Here is a 25,771-nt window from a genome sequence, read left to right on the forward strand (position 1 = left end):
CTCTTTTGTCGCATCAGTAGTATACCTCAAAGGACGCGATAGGGTTGTTGTACAAGGTGTGTTCAAAAAGTATCAGACCTTTGGTCGGCAAAAATAAATTTATTGATTTTGATGTACAAAACCCTAATCCCCTTCAAAGTAGTCTCCTTTGTAATGTATACACTTCTCCCAGCCGTTCCTGCCATTGCTGGAAACACTGCTGGAACGCATCTTTTGGAATGTCCATCAGCCGGTACGTCGGATTTTGCACGATCTCTTCTCTCGACTAAATGCGGGTTCCTTTTAGCGGCATTTTCAGCTTGGGAAATAGCCAAAAGTCACACAGAGCCATGTCGGGAGAGTACGGAGCGTGACGAACCACACGAGTGTTATGTTTGGCGACGAAAGCCCAAATCAGATGCGCAGAATGGCCGGATGCGTTATCACGATGGAGCTGCCAAGTTTTGATCGACCACAGATCCGATCGTTTGTGTCGCACAGCATCGGAAAGATGATGAAGGACCTCCTGGTAGTACTCCTTTGCGATGGTTTGGCCTTGTGGTGCGAACTCACGACACACCACACCACGAGAATCGAAAAAACTGTCAACATGACCTTTGATATTGCTGCGGACCTGCCGCACTTTTTTTGGCCTTGAGGATCGTCCCCAAAAGCCTGCTGAATCTTGCGAATGGTTTACGCTTGGGTATCGCCAAGGTTTTTGGCAAAATTTGATGTAATATCGCTGCTCACGTTGTTCAGTCATTTTCCAGCTTAGTGGAATCCGACGAGAGCGCACTACATGACCTCACTCATAGGCCCATGTTTAAAAGGAGAGAAGAGAGCTGTCCGTCTTTTAAGCGATGGACTTAACCCTGTAGAAGTAGGAAAGAAGAGAAAGCATGAGATGTGAAGTGTGAAAAGAAAGGAAGATAGGAAAGTTTGAAAGAAGGCATGGGACCCAGAGAGCGCCTCTCATCGGCGTTTATTAAAACAAAACAAAAAGTTACAAGACAGATACAGCAGTATCAAAAGTACAATTCAAGGTCCCGACAGTAGGTTTCCATATCCTATTCATTCCAGAAAAAAATTTGAGGTGTTCACGCAAAAGCAACTGTCCTGTCAGCTCGACAGGTCAAAAACACCTTTACAAAAGAAATTAAGTAAAATTAAATAAAATGTTAATTACAATATTTACATGGTGAATGACAAGATGAATAGTATGAAAAAAAAACATGCCATCTCTCCAATGAGCACACAAAAGTCTTGTTTACTCACTGAAGCTATCGTCTTCATCACTATGTTGTGAAAAATCTGTTATGTCATTATCTTCTTCTTCATCATTGTGTACACTTTCTGCCATCCTATAGTGCTTTGAAATTGTAACCAGGGTTTTAGTCTTCATAATATAATTTTCCATAGCTTCAAAGAGTGATTTATCTTTAACTAATTCACTATCTTTTGGAGGCCAGTTATACCCTGCTTTCAGACAGCTATGAAGGAATTTTTCTCTTTCTACCATATATTTTGAGCAGTCGTACAAGAAATGGTAAACATTATCTTCTTGTTGTTTATCGATATCACAGTTTTTATTGTCTGTTTTATGAAATCTATAGAGGTAACTTTTAAAATTCCCATGAGCTGTTAAGCACTGTGTGATTCCAAAAGAAGTTCTGAAATGTTTGTTGGCTTTCCTTTCTAGTATTGAGGGAAAGAAACCATAACAATGTCTTCCCGTATTGGAGGAAGTCCATTCCCTCTGCCATAGGTCGTTAGTTATATTCCTTATAGTATTTTGCAGTCCTTTANTCCTTTGTCTGTTGATTTCCCTTTTGTACTTCTTTAGGGCCTTATTATATTCTTTTTTGATTTGTTCTTTTTCATTTTTCTCAATAGTCCTTACTATTTTTCTTCTTTTCCTTCTTATGTCCTTTTTCATTAAGGAGAGTTCCTGCGTCCACCATTTCGTTTCTGTTTGTCTGACATTTTTACAATAAGTAGCTATCGAGATAGCTTGTTTTATTGCCCTGGTAAAGGAGCCCACATATTCTTCTAGATCGTTTCTGTTATTTATTTGTGTGAAATTCAATGTTCTCCATTTCTTAGCAAAATTCTCTTTAAACAGTTCCCAATTTATGTATTTTTGAGTTTTCCAATTATTAATGATTCTTTTTTGGTTTGTTTGTATTTCCGCTATTATGAATCTATGGTCGCTGGCCGATGTTTTGGTTAACGTTTCGCAATTCAAAATTTTGTGGGAGATATTATTCGTATTAATAAACACATCCGTCCACCCTTCGGCATACCCTGTATAAAAAGTTGGAATTGTGGACATATTTGACGAGACCATGTCCATTTCATCCATTAAGTTATTAATCATTCTTCCCCTTTCATCCTCTTTGGGGTGAAACCAAGTGGCGGATTTTGCGTTCGTGTCACCTGTGAGGATAATACTTTTTCCTTTTAATTGTTTTAAAACATCTTCCATTTTATTAATACAATCAATGTCATCCGCGTAGGGTGACAAGTAAATGCTTATCAGATATATTGGTTGATCCTGATTTATTAATGCTGTTGTAATAATATCATTACTCAGTTGTGGTATCAGTGCCACGTCTATATCATCTTTGCGTATAATAATACCGCATTTCGGCTTTTTGTCCTTACTGTTTGAAATTATCCTCCAATTATTGTATCGAACAATCCTGTTGTTTATTGTGTATGGTTCTTGGATTGTAATTATATCAATGTCAAGATCGTTAGCCGTTTTTATTAGTGTCGAACTGGCCGCCTTACTTCTTTGAACATTAACTTGTAAAATCCTGATGCTATTAATTTCTGTGTTGTTTATAATCATTGACTGAGTATTGTCCATTGTAGAATTAGAGTCCATAATCGGTTCTTTTGATTGTTGTTTCCTTTAATCTTTTGGTCACTGGACAACCTGGGTGCAGAGCCCCACTCACTCATAGGCCGATTGCCAACGACTGACGCTTTCTGCAGGCGGGAAAAAATTCAGGGCTGTGCATGACTGTCTCCTCCACAACTCCACCGAAGGAGGTCTCTCGCGCATCATTGGTTTATGCAGAAAAAAAAAAATGTCCGATACTTTTTGAACAGACCTTGTACAAATTATATTATGATCTGTTGTATTTCTTAATAATTATTAATCTGATACTGCTTCTGATATTTCTGAAACTGCTTATTACTGAGAAATTCTGTGTGATTACCAACAATTATATGAGGTCTGTTCAAAAAATAACCTAACTTTATTTTATTATTAAAGTTACAGATTATTGGTCCTTGTCCCCTTCAAAGTACACCTATCCCCTATTCATGTACTTATCCCAGCAGTGTTTTCACTTAGCAAAGCAGTTAGCAAAACTTAAAGGACAGTCCAAAGAAAGCTTACCAGGACGGTAAGCTTTCTTTGGACTGTCCTTCAATGCTTGTGACAGATTTATTTTAATGTCATCAATTGTGTCAAAACAGTGTCCTTCAGACTGATTTTAATTTTAGAAACAAGAAAAAATTGGAAGGAACCAGGTCTGGTGAATAGGGAGGCAGGGGACGACAGTCATTTGATTTTTGGCACAAAACTGGCAAATTGATATGGCTGAGTATGTGCATTCTCATGGTGGAGGAACCATGAGTTGTCTAGCCACAACTCTGGTCTCTTCTTGCAAATTTTTTCACACAATTGTTTCAAAACACCTGGGCAGTACTGACGGTTGACTTTGAGGCAAAAATTCAAAATGCACAACTGATTTTCTGAACACAAGTGTCAACAGTTTTAAGGTGGAAGGCTTTCCTGGTTGAGGGTCATCTTCAACTAATTGATAACCATTTTGGAATCGGATAAACTATTCATAACACTGTGTATGACCTAGACCATTGCGTCCATAAGCTTGATTCAAAAGTTGAAATGTTTCCATAAAAGTTTTCATCAGTTTCACACAAAAGTTAACATTGCATCATTTATTCCGTAAATCGCACATTGCAAAAATTGCCATGAACACTAAAATACCTTTCACTCAAAAAACAATAAAGTGGAAATGAAACAAGATATCAATAATTTGTAAAAGCAGCTTACTTGGTAGGTTATCACAAACATAGTATTGTCAACGTCATGGCACTAAGACACTTCATTTTTGCCCAATTTAAAAAGTTCAGTTATTTTTTGAACAGACCTCATACATGAACAGCAGACTTAAACAAGGATGCCCATACATTGGGGCAAGTGCCTATGCCTTTTTGTCTTTTTGTTTCTTCCTAATCCGCAAGGAGGCCTCAAACAACAGAAAACTTGTGACTTCTAGCCAGTTCATCAAATATAAAAGGAACTAATGAACGATATTTGTCTAGTGACCCATGCAACCTCGTCGTGTATCGACCAAAACCACATTCCTCGTTTTTGAGGCAGAGTGTAACTGGCACCACCTTGTAGGAGTGCTGATCCAACATTGAATCATACAATTTGAAGCTCCTTGCATAAAGTATGATGCCCTTTTTTATAGCTTGTGTCTCCCATTATCATAGTCTGTGGGCATTGCTGCTGTTAAATGATGAAGGCATCTTCATTAATTTCATATCCCAACATCAGAGTCAATGAAGTTGATCATCTAAACATTTATGGAAAAAATACAAACAAATAATCATTTAAGTGTATTATTTAAATACACTTTGGTGATATTTAAACTTAAATATAATTTTTTTCTGTCCACCACATTTTTAGCATTCTTCACTAATTTGCACTCTTTGGCTAATCTTTTCTCTATATCTGTCTCATTTGGAACAGTGTGTCCCAAAAATATAAATAATCTATAAGTTTTTACTTTNCAGGCGGGAAAAAATTCAGGGTTGTGCATGACTGTCCCCTCCACAACTCCACCAAAGGAGGCCTCTCGCGCATCATTGGTTTACGCGGAAAAAAAAGGTCCGATACTTTTTGAACAGACCTTGTATATTTTAAACGTTTCCACCATAGCTGTAAAAATCTATATATATTAAACTTAATAGTCATTTGTTTTCTAACTAATTCATTTTAGGACCAGGTGTCCATGGAAATTTCCAAAATTTACAATTTTTCAGTCACTCTCATTGAACTGGAAAAATTTCTGTCTTTATTACATTAATAATACGAAGAACTCAGTCTTCACTGTACTCGGCTAGAGATGGTTTGGTTAAGCTTTTGTTTAAGTAAAATTTCAGCTCTTTCATCAGGGTTTTGTTTATGTCCCCAATTCCCTAATCGCTTAATTATTTAACTACTTCTTAAGTAGAAATAAGTCGAAACCGGTTACTTTGTACTCGAATATTTGTAGTCTCGGGAAAAAAGTGGAAAGACAAATTTTTATGACAAACGGATACATAAATCGTAAATTTAAGAAAAATAAATTCTAGAGCTTTTTCTGTACCTGGTGCATCTCTCTCATTCATTAAATTTAGTTGTAAATGACACTGTCGAAGTAACGGTTAATTTTTTAACATTATACAAGAATTGTACATGTTTTTTTCTACATCCCCTTAGAGATGGGACATACAAAATCGTAATATCACTGGTTTAACATTGATATTTTTATTCCACTCTCTGATTTTATATTACTCACGGATTTCAAATATTTTAATAGATTTCTTAAACTCCTGTCAACTATACAGAACTATCGTAAAAACATACCAGTAAATTCTTATCAGTTGGGTTAAGTTATAAATCTACTCGTTATTCACGTAATCAGCTAACAGCCCAGAACCGATCCCAGATAGAATTGGAAGTGTTGTAGTATGTGTAGCATAAACCCAAGATCGTAGGCTTCCACCGGCTAAACCGGGTAAGGTTGGTGCTCTGTAAAGCGCATGCACGAATCTGGCTTTTTGGAATCTGACAATACAGAGATTCCACTCTGCCATTAATATTCGAATATACAATAGCAATTTTTTTTTTTTTCACGTGTAGTATAGGAATTTGTAATAAGATAGATAATGCAGTTATAATAAAATATTGTGCGATTATTTTCATATAATTAAAATTAATATGTATTTATTTTTTTGAAAATACAAGGGAAGCGGCACATCCACCGCTTCCAATGACAGCACGCCACTGCTATTTATTTTTAAGGATATTTACCATCATTATTCTCTTGGTTTTACTTTATCATAATAGTTATTTTTACTTGTTATATCATTTATTTTTTCTTGAATTTATCAGCATGAGTGGATTTAAGAGAGGAACTATAGAATTGTGAAAAGCACAGGGTTTTGCTAGCTTTTTAAATATGCTTTTCATTGAAGAAAGGGCCAAATAATTATTTTTCAATTATAATTCTCATTTTTCACTTCAGTAAGTTTGATTATTCCAAATAAAAATGATTCAAGTTATGAATGTGAAATAGAATATGATTTAAACATAAGGGAAACTGCTAAAAAGGACAGGAATGAAAAATATTTCATTTCAGTCTCTGATTACAGTAGTCATTATATATGTATAATATAACATAGTAGTGTATTTCTACAAACTTTTTTATGACATAACATTATTAGTACGAATGTTTACACAATGATTAACTACTAACCTCTGCTTTATTAAAGTATCTTCATCTTTTTAAATATTTCCAATCAATCAAGTACTTTTTATACTCTGATAAAAATTTATCTTCAGGAATATATATATATCCCAAAGTTGGATTTTAAACATCATCTCTGTGCATTTTCAGTTTGCATGTTTTTTGACAAAGTACCTACATCCAGTTGTAAATACATTGTGTTTTCCAGCTAGAACACAATATGAAAAGTCATAACATTGTTCACAGACAGTAACCATGGAATTCTGACTTCCAAGACAGTTTAAATTTTAGTCCTTAAATGAGTGGCATTATATTCTGACAATTTTGGTTGTGTAATTTCTCCTACCTCATTATCTATGGAAAAACCTGTAGGCATGGTATTTCTTCCACTACCAGCAAAGAAATTGGTGATAAACTGCATAGATTTGGATGATTCATTTATGATTTGTGGATTGAAAACTGTAATGAGCAAATGCATGGGAAAGTCAATTAAATATATCATAACAAATTTATAATTTATTAATTTGCTTAAATTATAATTAGGGCTGCAGAGTTGGCAAAAAAAACACGACTCTGATTCCTGATAATTTTAGTAGGCTGACTCAGACTATGAGTGCCTCTGCCCCCATAAGGGGAGACAGAGGCCGTCATAGGGGGGCAACTACTCTGAACTCTGAAAGGAGCCTGGGGCATTTACCCAAATACTTTTATAGTTAGTATTTTTAATATTTAATTTACATTAATATTTATTTGTATAAAAAAATTAATTTTTAACAAATATTTAATAAGAGGAGAAAGGGGCTGATAAAATTCTACATCTACATGTATTCGACAGCATTTGCACTTCAATTTCACCCTTCCAGAAGAGTTACTCCAACTAAAAAGTGTGAGATCTAGCTAGCTACTTCAGTACCTTGTTCAGAAAAGAAAAATATGTACTCTGATCAATTAGTCTGGCTCATTCAGAAAAATAAAGTCCTTTATTATCCCTCCTCTAAATAAGTAATGTTTCAAAAATATTCAAATTCAATTGGGTCAAAATAATTGAACTACTTCTTATTAATTTAGCCAGCAGTTTTCGTTCAGTTTGAGGTAATATAGTATGCACTTCCTTTGGGAAGGAATCATACTTGAGCACTATGCACTTCGGAATAAGATGTGTTTTCCGGCACTTTAGTAAAAACCATAACTGTGCTTTTAGTCTTAACCATATAATTCTCATATTCAATAGAGAAAAGAAGTGTTTTCTATTATTATCCATGATATAATACAATGTCACTTCACGCCAATGTTTATTATATGATTATAACACTTACGTGTTGTGGCGTTACAGGAGTGGAGTCTTGGAGAATGAACTCGTCCGACTTTAAAAAATGAACTCGTTTGGTAATACTCTCAGTAATATATAACTACCATCTTCAGGCAGTCTATCGAATACAACAGATTAAGATTTTCGAACACTAATTCGACAGTTTCACAAATTTCGGATTTTCAAAATTATTAAACAATATTTCCAACGGATTAACTGATTTTTCATTTTTGAATGTAATTAAAAAATCCTTTTGTGCATCATAGCGCATGGAAGGAAAACAGTTTTAATTAAGCATGTTTTAGGAAGAATAAGGCCGTAAAAGATCCCAGAACATGCATAAAGTATAAGATATGTCAAAAAGACATCTGAGTAGCAAAGACTTCAACATCATGGATTGAGTTGTTTAAAAGCTGTTACCCAAATTTCTGGTAATTCGAGAGTTGGGAGTTGCACAGTTTGGTGGCAGAAATATAGAGACTCTCCCAAACAAATAGCTCTTTATGTTCATTGCAGCATTTCAGTAATTTTGTTTTGTTCCAGAGCGGCTGGTAATTGTGGTCAAGCACTTTCTTTGCTAACTCTGTAACTGGCCTGCTGTTTTTGATGTCTTCTTGATGTTCAAGAATATGTGAACATAACCTTCTAGCTGTGGCCCCTACATAACTGGTTTCTTCACCTGACAATGCATGTTTTAGCATGACCTGGTAGATTCCTGATTTTTCGTTCCACTGATATCTGTGCCTATCATTACATAGTAGTCTTCTTAGACTTGGTGGTGGTGTTATTGGTAGAACAAAACCGTTAGTTCTAAACATATGTGCAATTTTTAAAGAAATAGTTCCTTATTATAACTTTACAAACATTACGGTACTGGAAAGTATCCATCATACCTTGACACGATGGCCAAAGTTTATACCTACTCCTAACCTGGATTACTCACAATTGATACCATCCACTATCGCGGCCATAAGGAGCACCAAATGTCCAGAAGTGCAGCCTAAGTTAGACCTGTCTACTTTGACAGCCATAGTATTGAATCATTCTTTTAAAACTACAAGGACCAATCTGAAGACAACGCAGATGGTTAAATCTTTCTTGGCAATGAATCAGTTAAATCTATTGGTTGCTGATAAAGAAAAATGTTTTGTTCTATGCAAAAACCAGGATTTTCTAGATAGAGCCAAAGAGTTCCTTGAACATTCCAAATCCATCATACTAAAACAAGATCCTGCTTACACAGTGTTAAGAAAATCACGCAAAGTTATAGCTTTGCCTGGATTAGTGGAATCGTTGGGTGGTCCTCTCAATCCTCCAAAGAATGTCACCTGCCCTAGATTATTTTTCAAGGTAAAAATGCATAAACCTTCCTGGCCGCTAAGACCACTAGTCAATAAAAGATCCCATCTCACGTACCATCTCGAGGCTGCGCTAGCAAAGCATATCACTTCTTTGATTCCGCCTTCTGAATTTGTAACACATGCCTCTATTGAAGCTAAAGTTACCATCTTACATATATAACATATATACATATCCTCTCATGTATATATGTTATGTCGACGATGTGTTAATTGCGTGGGACTGCTCCAATGAGGGTTTACAATAATTCACACAAATGTTAGCCTCCATTTATCCTTCAATTAATTTTACCATTGAAGAGCAAAAAAACAATAGAATCTCTTTTCTGGATCTAGACATATGTGTGTCTCCGGAGCTTACATTCACTGTACATCATAGAAATAATAAAGCATCGCAAATCGTACCTGCTACTGCTTACCAGCCATCACATTACAAAAATTCTGCTATTTCTTCTCTAATATGGAGGGCATACCTTCTTCCTTCTATTCAGTCACTAGTGGAAGATGAGTTATCTATCATTTATAATGCCATGTTAAATGCTGGTTATTCACGCTCTAAATTTACATTTCTTCAAAACCGTGTTAAGAATAAATTATTTCCGCAATCTTTTCTTTCTAATAAAGAAAACCTAAGAATAGCACATCCCCCAATACCCTATTTAGGTCCCATTTCTTTAAAAATTGCACATATGTTTACAACTGATGGTTTTGTTCTACCAATAACATCACCACCAAGTCTAAGAAAACTATGTAATGATAGGCACAGATATCAATGGAATGAAAAATCAGGAATCTACCAGGTCCTGCTGAAGAAACCAGTTATGTAGGGACCACAGTTAGAAGGTTATGTTCACGTGTTCTTGAACATCAAGAAGACATCAAAAACAGCAGGCCAGTTACAGAGTTAGCAAAGAAAGTGCTTGACCACAATTACCAGCCGCTCTGGAATAAAACAAAACTACTGAAATAATTTAACTACTAAACACAAATACTACAAAGAATACTACATATTTAATAAATTAAATTGATGCATTTTGTGTTTAAAATAAATGAATTATAACAAAATACAAAAAGGTTTAAAAAATTAATAAATGTATAATAAATTTTCTTTCATTTAAATAAAAAAACTAAAGTAAATTTAAAATGCAGGAGTCAGAGTCAGCACATTTTTCCCGACTCTGACTCCACAACCTTGATTATAATTCTAAAAAGCATATTTCATTTTTATATTAAAGAATGAAAATCTTCTGTCCCACAATTTTATTATTAAAATGTATTGAAGTATATATATATGTATTTTTCAGATATTTATATTGGTCTGATTGGGGCAAATTACCAAAGATTGAAAGAGCTTTTCTTGATGGATCAGGTAGAAGAATTATCATAGCTTCAGACTTGGGTTGGCCTAATGGACTAACTGTCGATTATGATGCTCATCGATTGTACTGGGTTGATGCCCAGTTGGATCGTATAGAGTGTTCTGATTTATCAGGCAAAAATCGCATTCAGATAATTCATGATGTTGCTCATCCATTTGGTCTGACTCAAGTAAGTTATTATGATTATTTTCTTTTTGTTTTGTGTAACTCTTACAAATTTGCATAATGAATAAATAAATCACATATTTTGAAAGTTTGGACCATATATATATTGGACTGACTGGCAGACAAAAGCAATTGAAAGAGCAGATAAAGAAACTGGCCAGAATAGAATTATTATTGCTGAAAATATTGAATATTTAATGGAAATTAAAATGGTGTCATCTCTTCGCCAGTCAGGTAAATTTTAATTCCTTTATTTAAATTTATAAAAACTGTGAGAGGGTATTTGTAAGTTTTTTATATAGATTTATATTTTATTTCTTTATTTTAGAAATAATTAACTTAAATATATAATAAATATAATACATTTTTCATATATGTATTGTTTGTAATGCATCTTAGTACTTCCATAGTAATAAAAGAATTTGAGGGTCAGTCAAAAAGTAATTAGGTATCTTTGAAACTATGAGATTCATTTAAAAATAAACTAAACATTCTCTGCAGAAATTTAAGTGATTATTCTACTGTTTTACTAGGTGGAAGATAGCTTTCTGATGGAATTCCTTTGGCTGCTGATGCAATCAACCTCAAACAGCTTCTTTTAACTCATCATCTCTTTAGCACTTTTTTAGTTTAGCAGAGCATTACCCATCTGATCTTTGTGATGCCTTGTATTGTCATGAAGGAGAATCACTCTTTTTGTCAAAAGGAGTGATTCAAAAAGCTCAGACAGCAAACTTGACCTTTTTGACTGCGAAGATGTGCAGTTTTAATAATGGTATCAGTCTCTATGAGGTCAGTAAGCAATGACCCTTGTTAATACTAACTTTCCAGCACTGGGCATGGTTTTGAATTTTTTGAGAAGCAGTGATGAGACCAAAGGAGCAGAAGCCAAAGGAGTCAGTGTTTCACTGACTCCTTTGGCTTGAAATGATACACCAAGATTCATCACCTATTAAGTCTCTGTAGGAACTCTACCATGTAGTAACAAATGTTTAAGTATAAGGTTGGCTTTACTTTACCGCTAGACTTATTACACCATCACAGGCTAAGTCTAGTGGTAAAGTAAAGTCAACCTTAGTGCTCACAAGCCATTAAGAAGACTAGACAAGTAGCATATCATAGTGTTTAAGTATAGTTCCCATATAAACCATCTGTTACTCTTGACTTGGGTAATGTGAAAACCACTGATCCACTGTATTATAACCTTTCCTTGGCTTATACCAGAAATGGGCAAATGCAGCTCTGAGAACAACAGGCGGCTCTTTTTGAGTTACATGCGGCTCTTGCTGAAAGTGTTAATTTCTGCTTTTTATTATTATTTTTACAATTTTATTTCCACAATTTTGTGAAAATATGTTTATTAAAAAAATTCAATATTTGTTTTATATTGTATTTATATAATTAATAAAATTGCGGTACAGAACTGTGTCTCCCATGCATTTTGCAAAACTTACATTTCAGTTCCCACTGAACTCTTGCTTGCCCATCCATGGCTTATACCCACTATTTCTACTTTTATGAATCACTTTATCCATTCATTCAAGCTTGCCTTACATCATGCAGAGATATGTGCTTCATGACAATTTTTGTTTCCTTTCTTGTGATCTCCATATAAGGCATTTCTTCTGCAATTAATTTCTCTTTCATCTATTCCTTCTGTAATCAAAAAATGCACTACACTTTGTTGTTCTACACTTGAAAGTAAACATAGTTACAGAATTTTTCCAACTGTTTCAAATAATTTCAAATAGCTGTTAGGCTGTTTGAAATTATTTGCTCTTGTGCATATGCATCTGCTTCAAGGTTATGCCTTTACACATTTGATCTAAATTGACCCTTATAAATTAAATGAAACATTAAATTTTTATTCTTACTTAATTCTAGCATGCATAGCAGAAATATCTTCTATGCTAGAAAAATTTCTGTTATATTCAGGATATTTCAAAAGTATATTGTCTATTTTAAGAAATATAAGCTTTAAATAAAATATAATTTTTTGTTTAGTATAATATATTACTATTTTAAACTTAATATTTAATTTTTTATATAATCATAATAATCAATCACATAGGTACTAATCCATGTGGAATACAAAATGGAGGATGTAGTCATCTTTGTTTTTACCGTCCACAAGGTTACATCTGTGCTTGTCCAAAAACTCCAGATTTGCGTCCATGTTCTACAGGTTTGTATTACATAGAATATCTATAACTCAATGCACATGATAAGTTTTGATACAAAACTACTCAAAAGCTATAAGCAAATTTCAATTTTTATCAACAGTCTATCATTTTTTCATAAATCCTGAATTATGAGAACATTAAACTCTAATTTACTTCAGTTATTTTAGTTTCTTCAAATAATAACAAATTGATGGGCAAGACATTTGCTATAGCAATACTAATATAATATGATTCTAAATGACTTAGGCAGGAATTCAATAATGCAAAATCTCTTTCTGCATTCCTTGGCTCAAATCACCTTTTATGACTTTTTTCAAGATTTTGATATAGTAAGGTTTTTTTCTAATACTAACAAATAGTAGATGAACAAAGAAAACTTTATTTGTTCTATTACGATTATATACAGGTTCACATATATCAGATGCCAGGCAGTCTTGATTCTGACACACGACACAATTAATACTAATTATTAATGCTAAATACAAAAAATCACTGACTCAGTTCCGCACGACAAATACTAATGGGGTTGGCGAAAATTTTCAACATTGACCATGTGGTACTGTACTGTACAATAACATAAAATAGAGTAAAATAAAACCTATAACTAATTATAATGCTACAGAATAAGATAGAGGATAGGACAGATTGAGGAAATAGTGAAATGGGTACCCAATGTTCTGGATTTGGATCTTTATGATGGTATGTATTTGGAATCTTTGTGCGGAAGTCATTCTTTGAAGTCCAAAATAGGGGGTTTTCGGCTATTGTCACTCCAGAATTAATTACCAAGCTCCAATATTCATGATTTCGCTCCTTAGATCATCTGATAGTTAATTCCTCAGTATCTTATGACTCTCGCCTATTCTGCACGATGCCTAAACATACTGCTATATCTGACACACACATCTGTCTCGTCCACGGTTTAAATCCTAACTGGTTTACCTCTCCTCCTATTGCCCTTTGGGCTGCATACCCTTCTATTGTTTAACACAGTTCCTTTTGACCATATATGGGAATAAAGTTTGAATAAGAACATTCCAGGAAGGAAAAATGATAGAACAAAGGATGGAATTTATGAAGGAGAGAAATAGAAAAAGAAAAAATATAAAATACACGTGTATTATTACAAAACACAAATGGCGCACAGCCACGTATGCCCCTTACAAAAATGATCAATTACTGTAATGTAATTTATGGTAATCAATCTTCTTCTGTAGAAAGTATGGGTGAATGGGGATGGATGAATTGGTGGCTTTCTCGCCACATTGTTGGTGTTCGTCACGCTTCAAACCCGTCTGGCCAGTTGCCTCGTCGCAATCTCAATCGTATCTTCTGTTCCTATGAAATCCACTCTGATGTGATGAAAAGTAATCCTTTTTCTCTAAGAGAAACATCAGATGTCTGTTTACCATTCTCTCAAACAGTTTACAAAGACAACTCATCAGAGAGATTGGTCTGTTAGAGGGATTCTTGTGGTCTTTACCTGGCTTGGGAATGGGGATAATAATCGATAGTTTCCAAGAGTTAGGAAAAGTATTTTCTGTCTACATTCTGTTAAACAGATTCAGAAGATTACTAAGGAAATTGTTTGACAGATTTTTAATCATTCTGTAGTGGATTTTATCTGGACTTACAGCAGTATTGCCTGAGTGAGAGATTGCTGTTGTAGTTCTATTCTGGTGAATGGCACATTGTATTCTTCATTAGATGTGGAAAGGAAGTTTAAATATTGCTTTTCTGTTTGTGCTTCTTTATAAGCTTGGAAATTTTTCAAATACATTATATTGCTGGATGAAGAGGAAAATGTTTCACCCAACAAATCAGCAATACCTTGTATATCAATGATTATTGTGCCATTATTTTCCAGCATGGACAGAGACTGAGAAGCATATTTCCCATTAATTTTATGGATTTTATTTCAGACTACTTTTGAGTTAGTGGAAGATGTTATGCTAGAAACATACTTCCTCCTTTGGCTTTGCCTTCTTATTTTTCTGGCATTTGCCTTTGTTTTTTGAAATGCAATCAAATTGCTAGCAGTGGGTTATCTTCTGAAAATCCCCCATGCTTTCTTTTGTTGTTTGTATGCTGCCTCGCAATTCTGATTTCACCATGGTTTCAAGTGTTTTGGATATCTGGTTGATGTTTCCCCATTTTTTTTCAGCTGCCTGAATAATAATGGAAGTGATAGCTTCAATGCACCATTGATATTAGCAGTATTGATCATTTCTTCAAAGATGTCGGCGATAGAGGAGAATGCAGGCCAATCAGCTGTTTCCAGTTTCCAGCATGGTGGATAGGTCATTTCAGAGCTTTCTCTGCCTCAGTATTTTAGAAATACTGGGAAATGGTCACTGGAGAGTGGATTAGATCCAACCCCCAATCCAATTGTAAATGCTGAAAACAGGTTCGAAATTGCTAATGATAAATCAATGGAAGTGAATGTTCTTGTTGGGGCATGGAAGTATGTCACTTCTCCAGTATTAAATAAATACAGTTGGTGATTGCCTATAAATCTCTCAATGGCTCTGCCTCGACGATTGATGTCTGGGCTGCCCCACATTGGATTGTGACCATCAAAATCACCGAGTAGAAGGAATGGAGTTGGCAGCTGTTCACTCAAGGTATTCAATTCATTCTCATTGACTCTGACATCTGGTGGCAAGTATATAGAACTCTTGTGACAGTTACTCCAACAGAAATTCTGTGACAGTTATTAAAATAGAAATTCTGACTGCCACAGCTTGCAAATCAGTGGTTATTTGTACCAGTAAGGATGGGATGCAATTTGAAACCAGTATAGCCACACCTCCACTGGCACAGTTGTGACTATCATCATCCTTTTAAAGAAATTTTTTCTCCAGGTTTTAGATGAGTTTTCTGGAGTGCCATGCAGAGAGATGGGGTAGTTTAATGTCAGAGAAGTTGTTGCAGAAACCACAACAGTTCCATTGAATTATTTTATAATCCATTATGTGTTTGAGGCAGTATTCTGTTCTTTGCAAAAGTATCCCTCTTTAATCTCACAGGGGGTTTTTCTTTTGGAGGTGACATTGGTTTGTAACCTCCATATTAGACTCTTTGTCAGAGATATCAGAAAACTCACTCATAGATTGAGCTTCTGATTTTTTTGAAACTTTAGAGAGGGCTGCTTTTACTCTTTGTTTATTGAGTGGATTCTTATTGCCCTTTTTAGAACCCACATTTTTAGTTATTGCCCCTGTTTTAGTTAGTGAAGTTTTATTCTTACTATTCTCTTTTTCTGCAGTTTCTTTTAATGAAATCAGTAAATAATATAGTGTTTTTTCAAAACATTATATTATTGTATGTGTACACAATTTGTTAATATATCCCAAAGCAAGGGTATCTTATTTATTAACTTTGTATTCCAAACTCATATGTTTTCAAGGTAAATTAATGTATATTTTCCTAAAATGTATGGCTACATTTTGTGAGATCTATACTGTACGGGCATAAATTTGTAACCATTGTTTTCAATTTGTAGCTGCTAATCTTATTACGTCATTCATACAGAGTATTGTTACCACAAATCAAAGCTCAACATTAGCCATGTTACTCTTCAGTGTAAATACTGTAAACAAATTTTGTACATATGTTTTCTTTGTAATTACTTTCTTTCTTTGGTTGAATAAAGGCAATGTGGGGGCCTTGGGTTTTATGGGGTATCTTCACTTTCATTCTGTCCTATCTTGCTTTCTTTCACCTTCAACCTAAACCCTTCCTATAACTTTAACTCTTCCTTCCTTTTCATGTTTCTTGGGCTATACCAACGAGTGAGGCCCATAAGCATTTCGCTAGTAAACATTTTGCATGGTAAATGAGAGATTTGCTTGGGGAGACAGAAATATCTGTTTGAATCCCACATATCTTTGTACATTTCAACATAGCAACAAATGTCTTTTGTTTCATTGGTGCACTTGGAGTGACTATGCGACAAGCCTCTGGATATGGTATGTTGTTAACAGTTTTTATCCGTTGAATCTCTTTTTCTCTTTGTCATTCGGGAGTAGGCAGGATGGGCATCTTTGCAGTTCATACAGCATGGGGTACTTTTACATTCAGTACTCTTGTGACCTTCGATTTCACACTGTGCTCATACACTCTTCCCTTGGCAGGATGCTTGCAAATGTCCAAACCGCTGGCACTTGAAGCAATGTAACAGATTTGGGACATATGGATGAACTTGACAGCACAGGTATCTTGCAGTAATGAAAGATGGCAATGTCAGCTTGTTGAACCTGAAAATTATATGGTTAGTTGGTATCAACTTGCCATCAATGAATGGAGATGCGTCAGACACAGTGACACATTGATCCGAAAGACCAATCTGAATATCTGATTTGTCTTCAGATAACACACCATGTGATGAGTTTAAACTTCCATGTGGTGTGACTGAAACTCCCATATCTCCAAGAGTCTTCATTGTAAGAGGCTGTTTCTACAGTAGGTCCCAACTTCAATTTTTGTATTTTTTTCAAATGTCTAATGATCGATTCAAATAATTTTTGAATCAGGAAAGGAGAAGACTTAGACACAGGTTATCTCCAGTTGCATGCACTACTAAATACACTGGTTGGCTGGAGATTTTTTTCATTTGTTGTTGTTGCTGATGTGTTTGGACATTTTGGGTTTTTTGAATCCATTATTATGTAATAATTATTCAGCTCCCAGTGACCCTACTCACCATGGGGCCCAACAAGGGGATGCCATTACATGGGAGATTTCCATAGACCATCGCACCAGGGTTTCCCAGGAGCTTTATTCTCACAATGCAATCAAGCACATCTTGTCTGATGTGACAAAACTGTCGAGCAGGGACGTGTCTGCCCAGTCTGCATCAATCAGTTGACTCCTGGCCGAGGTCAAGAGTGACTCAGCTACCAGCCGATTGATTCAAATGGATTGATTCTGATTTGAGCCTCCCGTTTATCTGAAGCAGGGGCCAAAGCAGTGTGTTGGGAATGTTATATTGCCCCTCTGGCAATACCAGGAGGGGCAATATAACACTTTCCAGGCTCCCTTTCTGGCAGTCAGGCCAACATGCAAGGCAAACACATGGATGGGCATGTGTATCAGGGATGGTAAAGTGTTACTAAACCATCTCTGGGAGGTCCCCTCACCATGGACAGGAACTCACATCAAGGGGAGAGAGTGCCAGGAAAGATATTGAAAAATTTCATCTTTACCCAGAATCATTTGTTAATCTTCACTGAATGGCCATAGCATAGATTTAGCATCAGTCCATTCCCCATTTTCCCATGTGCCAATTATGGATCCTGTGAATATTCCTGACAGTTCTTCTCAAGATGGAAGTGGGAGACAGTTGCAGATGGGTGTGGTTGCATCAGTGATGCTGATGATAGTGATACTACTGGAGCAGCTGCTTTAAGTGGGGTAAATATACCACAAGCATCTATGGAATAAGCATACAATGGCAATGGGCAGTTCTGGATCCCACCAATTAGAACAATTTCAAACTGCACTACTTTCTATGCTTTTACCTTCTATTTCTCCAGGAACTGGAGATAATATGACATTTGACAAACAGTTGTTTCTAGTCAAGCAAGATGCTAGTTTACTCAATATATGGCAAACAAACTGTATAAAATTTTGGATTTTGACTGATATTAATTCAAAATACATGTTAAATGCTTTCCAACACTTAGGCTAGAATGACACCTGACCACAAACTGACAGCTTTTTTGGAAAAGGATGTAATGTGATGACTGACAATTTCTTCACATTGCTGAAGTTAGCAAACTAGCTCACACAAAAGACCATTCTTTTAAGTACTGAACAAAAGACATGATTTACCACCATGAGAAAAGGTCAAGTCTGATCTGTATTCCACAAAGTTCCCGAAATCTGGCAATTGCACACTGATTATATATCAGTGCTCAATGGTGCCATCCTTCTCCACTCAGTTATATTGTTGGCAACAAAAATTCCCATTTTGACTAAAGTTTATGAAGTGTTCAATGTAAATGTAGATGATCTCACAATAAAATAAGTAATGTAAAACTGCTACTTTGTGACCATTGATGGTTTCATGCAAAAGTGGTTCTTTATGAGGGGGTGGTTTTTTACAGAGGTTTCATTATAATAAGTTTTTATTGAAATTTGGCTAATAATAATACAGAAAAGTACAGGCCAACTTACCTTTCTGTACTCCAAAAAAATAGTTTTATAACAAAATCTTTTAATATTTCAAGTAGTAAAAAATTTTGTAAAGCATATTATTTCCTTTCTATATCCACTTTTGGATAAAATAACATTTCTCTATCAACATGATTAGATTTATAATGACATTTAATTCTTAATTCATAAATTTAAAGCTTCACCAGTTTTGCTATATAAATCATTGGAATCATATGAATGAGCATTACAGATTTGAATTCTGCTCCACAGAGTTTATTTTAGACCATTTTAAATTATTAATTAATTTATAATTCTATAGCTAGATTGAATTTATATTATTCAGTAATTATATAGTAATTCCTAAAATAGTGAAAAGTATATTTTTTATAATTGTGCAGGTATACCTCGACTTACGTCATTCCTGATTATATGCCGTTTGTCAAAAAAGTATATGGAAAAATAAAAATCAAGTTTAAGTCATTTTATTCAACTTAACATCTGTCCGCCACAAATATTGAAGTCGTAATATCACTAGATAAGTGTTTAAAGCACATAAAATCATATTAAAATATATACATTTACAAGTATGTACTGTATTTACAGTACATGCATTCATACATTTAGATTACTTTTTTCTGTACTATATTAAAAACTAAAATTTATTTGTTTATAAGCTTAAAATAGATCCTTATTAACCATATATTATTAAAAATGCATTAATAAATAAAATACAGAACCGTGGAATGGTAATTTATGGTTTAGCCTAGTGACAAGTAGATTTGGAGACAAGTAAATTCACCTTACGTCGCCTCTCCTGGAACCAATTACGGACGTAAGGCGAGGTATACCTGTATTGATAAGTATTTATTTTAGTTTCTTTGTTATCATAATTTCAATAAATAATAATTGCAAAGTAAAATAGAACTTGAAAATTTATATTGATTGATAGAAATGAGTTCATTTCACAATAGAAACTCAATTTAATGTATTTTTTATTTGTCCCTTCAAATCTCTCCATAAACTATAATGTTAACATTACCCCCATTAGCATCTTTAAAATTTGTATATTTTCAGGATTTAATGTATCAAAAACTATTTCTAGATGAATTTTCATCTGAAATAACATTTTAAAAAATTATATATATATTTAATTTAATGTTATGACAGTTAAGAGAATTATGAAAAGTTCATTGAATTATTGTTTCAGTACTTTATGATCATAAGAGGATGCCACATACTATAGTTTTGGCATCTTGGTAGCTATGTTGGATTCAGAGCAACTAGAATAAAGAAATATCATGTCAGTCTCAAAGTTCACTGTAGATTCTACAGTCCAGATAATTTCAATTAATATGTGCAGTTACCAATCAGGATATTATGGTAAGTGCCAAATTTAACCCTTTTGCCACTATATGAATGGGCTAGAAATTTCTAGAATGTTGACTTTTTTGACAGAGTCTAAACAAATACAACTGACACTGCTTTTGACTTTAATTATGGAATATTATATGAAAGTGGACCAAATTTGGTACACTTTCATATATGTATAAAAATGGTACATTTTACTAAATAGTACAGTTACTCTTTGCATAGTACTTTTTGTTTTTATTAGAAATTACATCATACATATTGACATATGATTATATTATTATTAAACACACTCAAATAACTTTGAATAAACAGCAAAAACTTAATAACTAAAATGTTTCTGGACATTTTTATTAAATTATTTTTGCAAGGTAGCTCCGATTTGCATTATTACTTGTCAAAATGAAATAATCTAATTTCATTAGATAACTATCAATAAATCATTTTCTTTAATTTGTAGTTCTAACGGATCACCAAGGCGATCCAGAACGTGATGTGGGTAAGAATAAATGAGGACTGTACAACAAAATTTAGAGAAAAAAAAACACTTACCGAGTCCGATGTAACCCGATTCCTTCACTTACTTAGTTCAATCCGCTCTAATTTGCCGGTTCTTGTCTATATCCAGATTGAGTCCTGACCTCCTTTGTTCGTTGGTCCCTCGTCTTCCCTTCTGCCTATCCAGAATTCACACAGAAGCAAGCCAAACTCCTCTTCCTTCCTCTCAGGTTGCCCTTTTTATAACTTCCTATAAGCTCCTCCCTTCACCTCCACGTGATCACCAAAGGGGCCAATCAAGGCATCAACAAAATCCACCATAAGGTGGCGCGCGATACAAAACTTTGAAAAGAACAAACAAAGANCCGATACCAAATCGCTCACAATGAATGTTACAGACGAATTACATAGCAGATCCGCCACCCTGACAATTCATATAGGGCAGTCTCCTTTGTGAGTGGACATCCGATTGGAGCCGTGACCACGTGGAAACGAAAATCCTCTTTGGACTGAAATAATGGGCCACGAAAAACAGTCTGATGATGTTCTTTTACCCAACCTTAGTCAGATAATTCTCCGACGCTTACCGAGTCCGATGTAACCCGATTCCTTCACTTACTTAGTTCAATCCGCTCTAATTTGCCGGTTCTTGTCTATATCCAGATTGAGTCCTGACCTCCTTTGTTCGTTGGTCCCTCGTCTTCCCTTCTGCCTATCCAGAATTCACACAGAAGCAAGCCAAACTCCTCTTCCTTCCTCTCAGGTTGCCCTTTTTATAACTTCCTATAAGCTCCTCCCTTCACCTCCACGTGATCACCAAAGGGGCCAATCAAGGCATCAACAAAATCCACCATAAGGTGGCGCGCGATACAAAACTTTGAAAAGAACAAACAAAGAACCCGAACAAAGGTGTGACAACACACAGTATCTAATAAAAAAAATAATAAAATAATACACGTGCCTAGCACTACAAATTATTTATTTAAGTGGATGACTTAAAGTATTCCAAATATTACAATATTTATAATTATTATATTTTTTTGTGAAATTTTTATATTTTGCTTGCCAGTTTTGTTGTTTCTCAAAATTTGCCATTCTGGGCCTTAAGCCAAATTGTGCCTATTTAGAAATCTGGCCCTGATTATGGAAGCAAGTACAAAATACAAAAGAAAGTACTTAATGCACAATAGCAGTGATGATACTGACAAAAATGTGTTTATTTATATTTCAAAGTTAGAAACTGCAGTGATGAAGACATGTCAAAACCTCAACAGGAAACAAACAAGGATCCTTGTCACTTTCAAAAGCTTAACCGCTTATTATGTTTATATGAAAAATGTTAGAGGTGACAATTGTTGTATATTATAATGTACAAAATACAGGATTTTATGAAAGTGTTTATACTGGTATAATATATGTATTTTTTGTCATTTTATCCATTCTGAATGCATATGTGCATGTATTTGTATATTCTAGCATGTTTTTTAAGGATGTTTGAATTTAATGTATTTTTTCACTGATTCCTTAAAAAATTGTTAAATTGAGTTTCTACGGTATATAAAATACTGGAAATTAATTATTTCTTGAAATATATATAAAAGTTGTGTATGTATACAGTTTGGCCTTGTACATTTAGACAAAAGCATTGTGCATGAGAGTAAAGTTAGGTAATCAGTGGGTATTCAAATGATAGTCGCCATAACCTCCAAACTTCCTTCCCATGGGCCAATTCTTGTCTTGACTCCTATGAAAGATAGACACACGGTTACACAGTCATAGTGTGTCAAAATTAGTACAAAATATTTTTTGTCCTGTTAAAATAGTCAAAGGAAAAATGGCTGGACACAATACAAAAATAATAGATAAACTGTAATAGGCTTCTCTGCCTAGTTTTGTATGCTCCAGACAGCTCCTGTTACCCATTTGTATTCAGATAATATACACACAGAAGCAAGATATACTGTTGTGCAACGTTTTTTTCTATACCCTGTCTCCCTCTATCTCTCTCTCTTCATATATATAGGAATTTTGTTTCCAATGCTTAAACATATAGGAATTTTTTATGTTGTATAAATTTCTATGATAATAAACATCTATATTTCAGAATAAAATGGCAATGAAATATAAACACAATAATATTATCTACATTTGTGCCATTGAGATTGAAGTCTTTGATAAGTTTATTGATTTTTCTAGCAGGCAGCAACATTATGCAAAAGCTCAGAATTCATCAGCTGATGTAAAAAAAATTGAATTTGTCATACAAAAATTATAAGTTTCAAATTAAAGTATATGAAAGCTAAGGATTTCCTATATTGAATTCAAGTCACATTTGATTATATATTTTTAATTTATAGTTTTTCACAAAAAATATAATTTTCTCATCTATATAATAAAGCTACATTGGCCTCATTTGAAATGTTTGAATAGAAGCAGGCTTCATACAGAAAAATGAAATAGTACATTTGAAAGTAGATAATAAGTATATTACCAGGAAAAACTCAAATATTTTAGGTCCTATGAAATGTGAAAGTTTGACCTTTGATGCCTTGCAGCTTGTCATGACATCTGTTGGATAATTAAGTATCACCAGTATATTTTTAAGTTTGCTTCATATTATTTTAAATAACATTATTTTCATTTTATCTTACCATTGATTATTCTTTATTTAATTGATATTAACTAATATTGCTTAAAATCTAATAATCTTAAATTGCAATATAGATATTTTACATTACTTCACAATTCTCTCATGTCAGGATAAAGTACCTAGTAAGTTACAGGATGAGAATTTAATTTATTTCTCTATTGTGTTGTATATCCTTTCCTGTTTATGTGATATACAGCATTCTAATATAAAATTTTGAAAAAATTCCAAATTTCAAAGTTGCTTTTCTTCTCTTTTTAAAAGAAATACATGTCAAAAATACTTATTTAACATTATTTTAAAAGATGAGCTTATAAATAAAAAGGTTAATTACTCTTTATATGCAGTTCCTTCAGAAATAATATCTGAAGATTCAAAAGACGATTATTATGAAAACGATTTACAACATAGCAAGAATTCTACCACATGGTATATTTATATCTAAATAAATATTTTTGATTACTTATTTAATTTACTTTCATTTGTTTTTAAGTAACAAAAATTTTCATTTAGGTGCTCCAAAACTGATGTACAAAATGGCAAATGTCATTATGTTGGATTCCCTTTATCTGGTAAGAATTTTTCAAGCTAATAAAATCTCAAATCATTCAAACGATAAAATCTAAAATCTCAATCTCAAATCATAATGACTAATGTTGTTATTTTTAGATCCAGCTCTGCAGAGTGCCTATATAGCTTTGAGTGTGATTTTATTGGTTTTAGCAATTCTATTAATAGTTGCCCTTGTAATGTGGAGAAGGTATGTTTCTGAATTTAATAAATATTTCTACTCTGTAAAGTTTATTATCTTTAACTATAATTTCTATTTAGAATTATTTGAATTACAATCCATTTTAAATATGCCATCCCATTCAATATATCAATAAAGACAGCAAACCAATATTATGCAAGCTACCAGAAATTTTTCAAAAATATTAAATTAGTAGAAATATATTAAACTAATATTTTTTATGTGAGTATTTGTATATATATACATAAATGGTCATTGAATCATAATACAAACATTTCAGTCATTCTATTTTATTATAGTCAACTAAGACTTATCTTATTAACAGGACATTTACACTGGTGTGATAGTTATTTGCATCAAGTACGAGTTCTTAATCAGAAAAAACAAAACACTTTATTTTTCACTTGTTGTTCCTGTACACAAAATACACATATTCGTGTTTTGGACACATACATTCCTCATCAACAGGTTTACAATGATGTTTAAAAAGTACATAATAATTAAATTTTTATCTCAACAGTTTAAAAAAAAAAAAAATTTTCCCAACAACGATATAATAAAAACTTACAAATTATATCATTGTCAGGAAATTTTTAAATAAATAAATAAATACACATATTTTTACAAATATGTGTATTTTGTGTACATGAACAACAAGTGAAAAATAAAGAGTTTTGTTTTTTCTGATTAAGAACTCGTACTTGATGCAAATAATTATCACACCAGTGTAAATGTTCTATTAATAAGATAGGTCTTAGTTGACTATAATAGAATAAAACAAGAGATAAGGACGTAAAGACAACTAAATTAATATCAGTCATTCATCTACATATTATAGATTAAATTAAACACAGTAGAATCAAACAACTTTATGAAAACCTGATACATTGTATTACCAAAGCCAACCACTGCCATATGCTATAACGGCTATAATATTAATAAAATTACCAAACAATTTGATACTAGAGGGAGGCATTAGGTGCCATCTCTTAATAAATTTAATAATTATAATTTTAATGAAATAATTTAGATTTACTGGAAGAAAAGAATTGGCTTGAAGCAGGACTCGAACCTGCAACTTCCACTTACCGTACAGATGCATTGCCAATTACGCTATCCAAACCTCCAGTCCGATCTTGTCTTCCAGTAATATATAACATTACACTATAACCATTGTTGGTTACTATGATGGTTATAGCGTAATGATGCATCCCCAGCTGGCACCATAGTAACTGACAATAGTTATAGGGATATAGACAATAGTTGAAGGGGATAGGAGATAAGTCAGTGACTATCTTGGACCTCTATAATGGGAAAAGCGGGTTTGGAACTGATCAGATAGCCTAATCTCTTCTTAAAAAACTTTTCTCATTACAATACACTCTGTTATCTGTTGATGTCATGTTGTTAATACT

At 33.7% G+C, this 25,771-nt stretch overlaps 1 protein-coding gene across 3 annotated transcripts in view; it reads left to right on the plus strand.

Moving 5' to 3' along the window:
* LOC111636318 (low-density lipoprotein receptor-related protein 4-like) overlaps positions 1-25,771 on the plus strand; it is a 238,893-nt gene that overhangs the window by 202,085 nt on the left and 11,037 nt on the right. For all 3 annotated transcript variants that reach the window (XM_023381538.1, XM_023381539.1, XM_023381540.1), the window contains 6 exons: positions 10,511-10,754; positions 10,840-10,984; positions 12,822-12,935; positions 23,953-24,034; positions 24,119-24,177; positions 24,275-24,365. In XM_023381538.1, coding sequence (XP_023237306.1) covers positions 10,511-10,754; positions 10,840-10,984; positions 12,822-12,935; positions 23,953-24,034; positions 24,119-24,177; positions 24,275-24,365 — 735 coding nt within the window. The remainder of the gene's footprint in view (positions 1-10,510; positions 10,755-10,839; positions 10,985-12,821; positions 12,936-23,952; positions 24,035-24,118; positions 24,178-24,274; positions 24,366-25,771) is intronic.

This window comes from Centruroides sculpturatus, unplaced genomic scaffold (assembly GCF_000671375.1).
Source record: "Centruroides sculpturatus isolate CEXI.00-Female unplaced genomic scaffold, Cexi_2.0 scaffold1023, whole genome shotgun sequence".
Taxonomy (NCBI): domain Eukaryota; kingdom Metazoa; phylum Arthropoda; class Arachnida; order Scorpiones; family Buthidae; genus Centruroides; species Centruroides sculpturatus.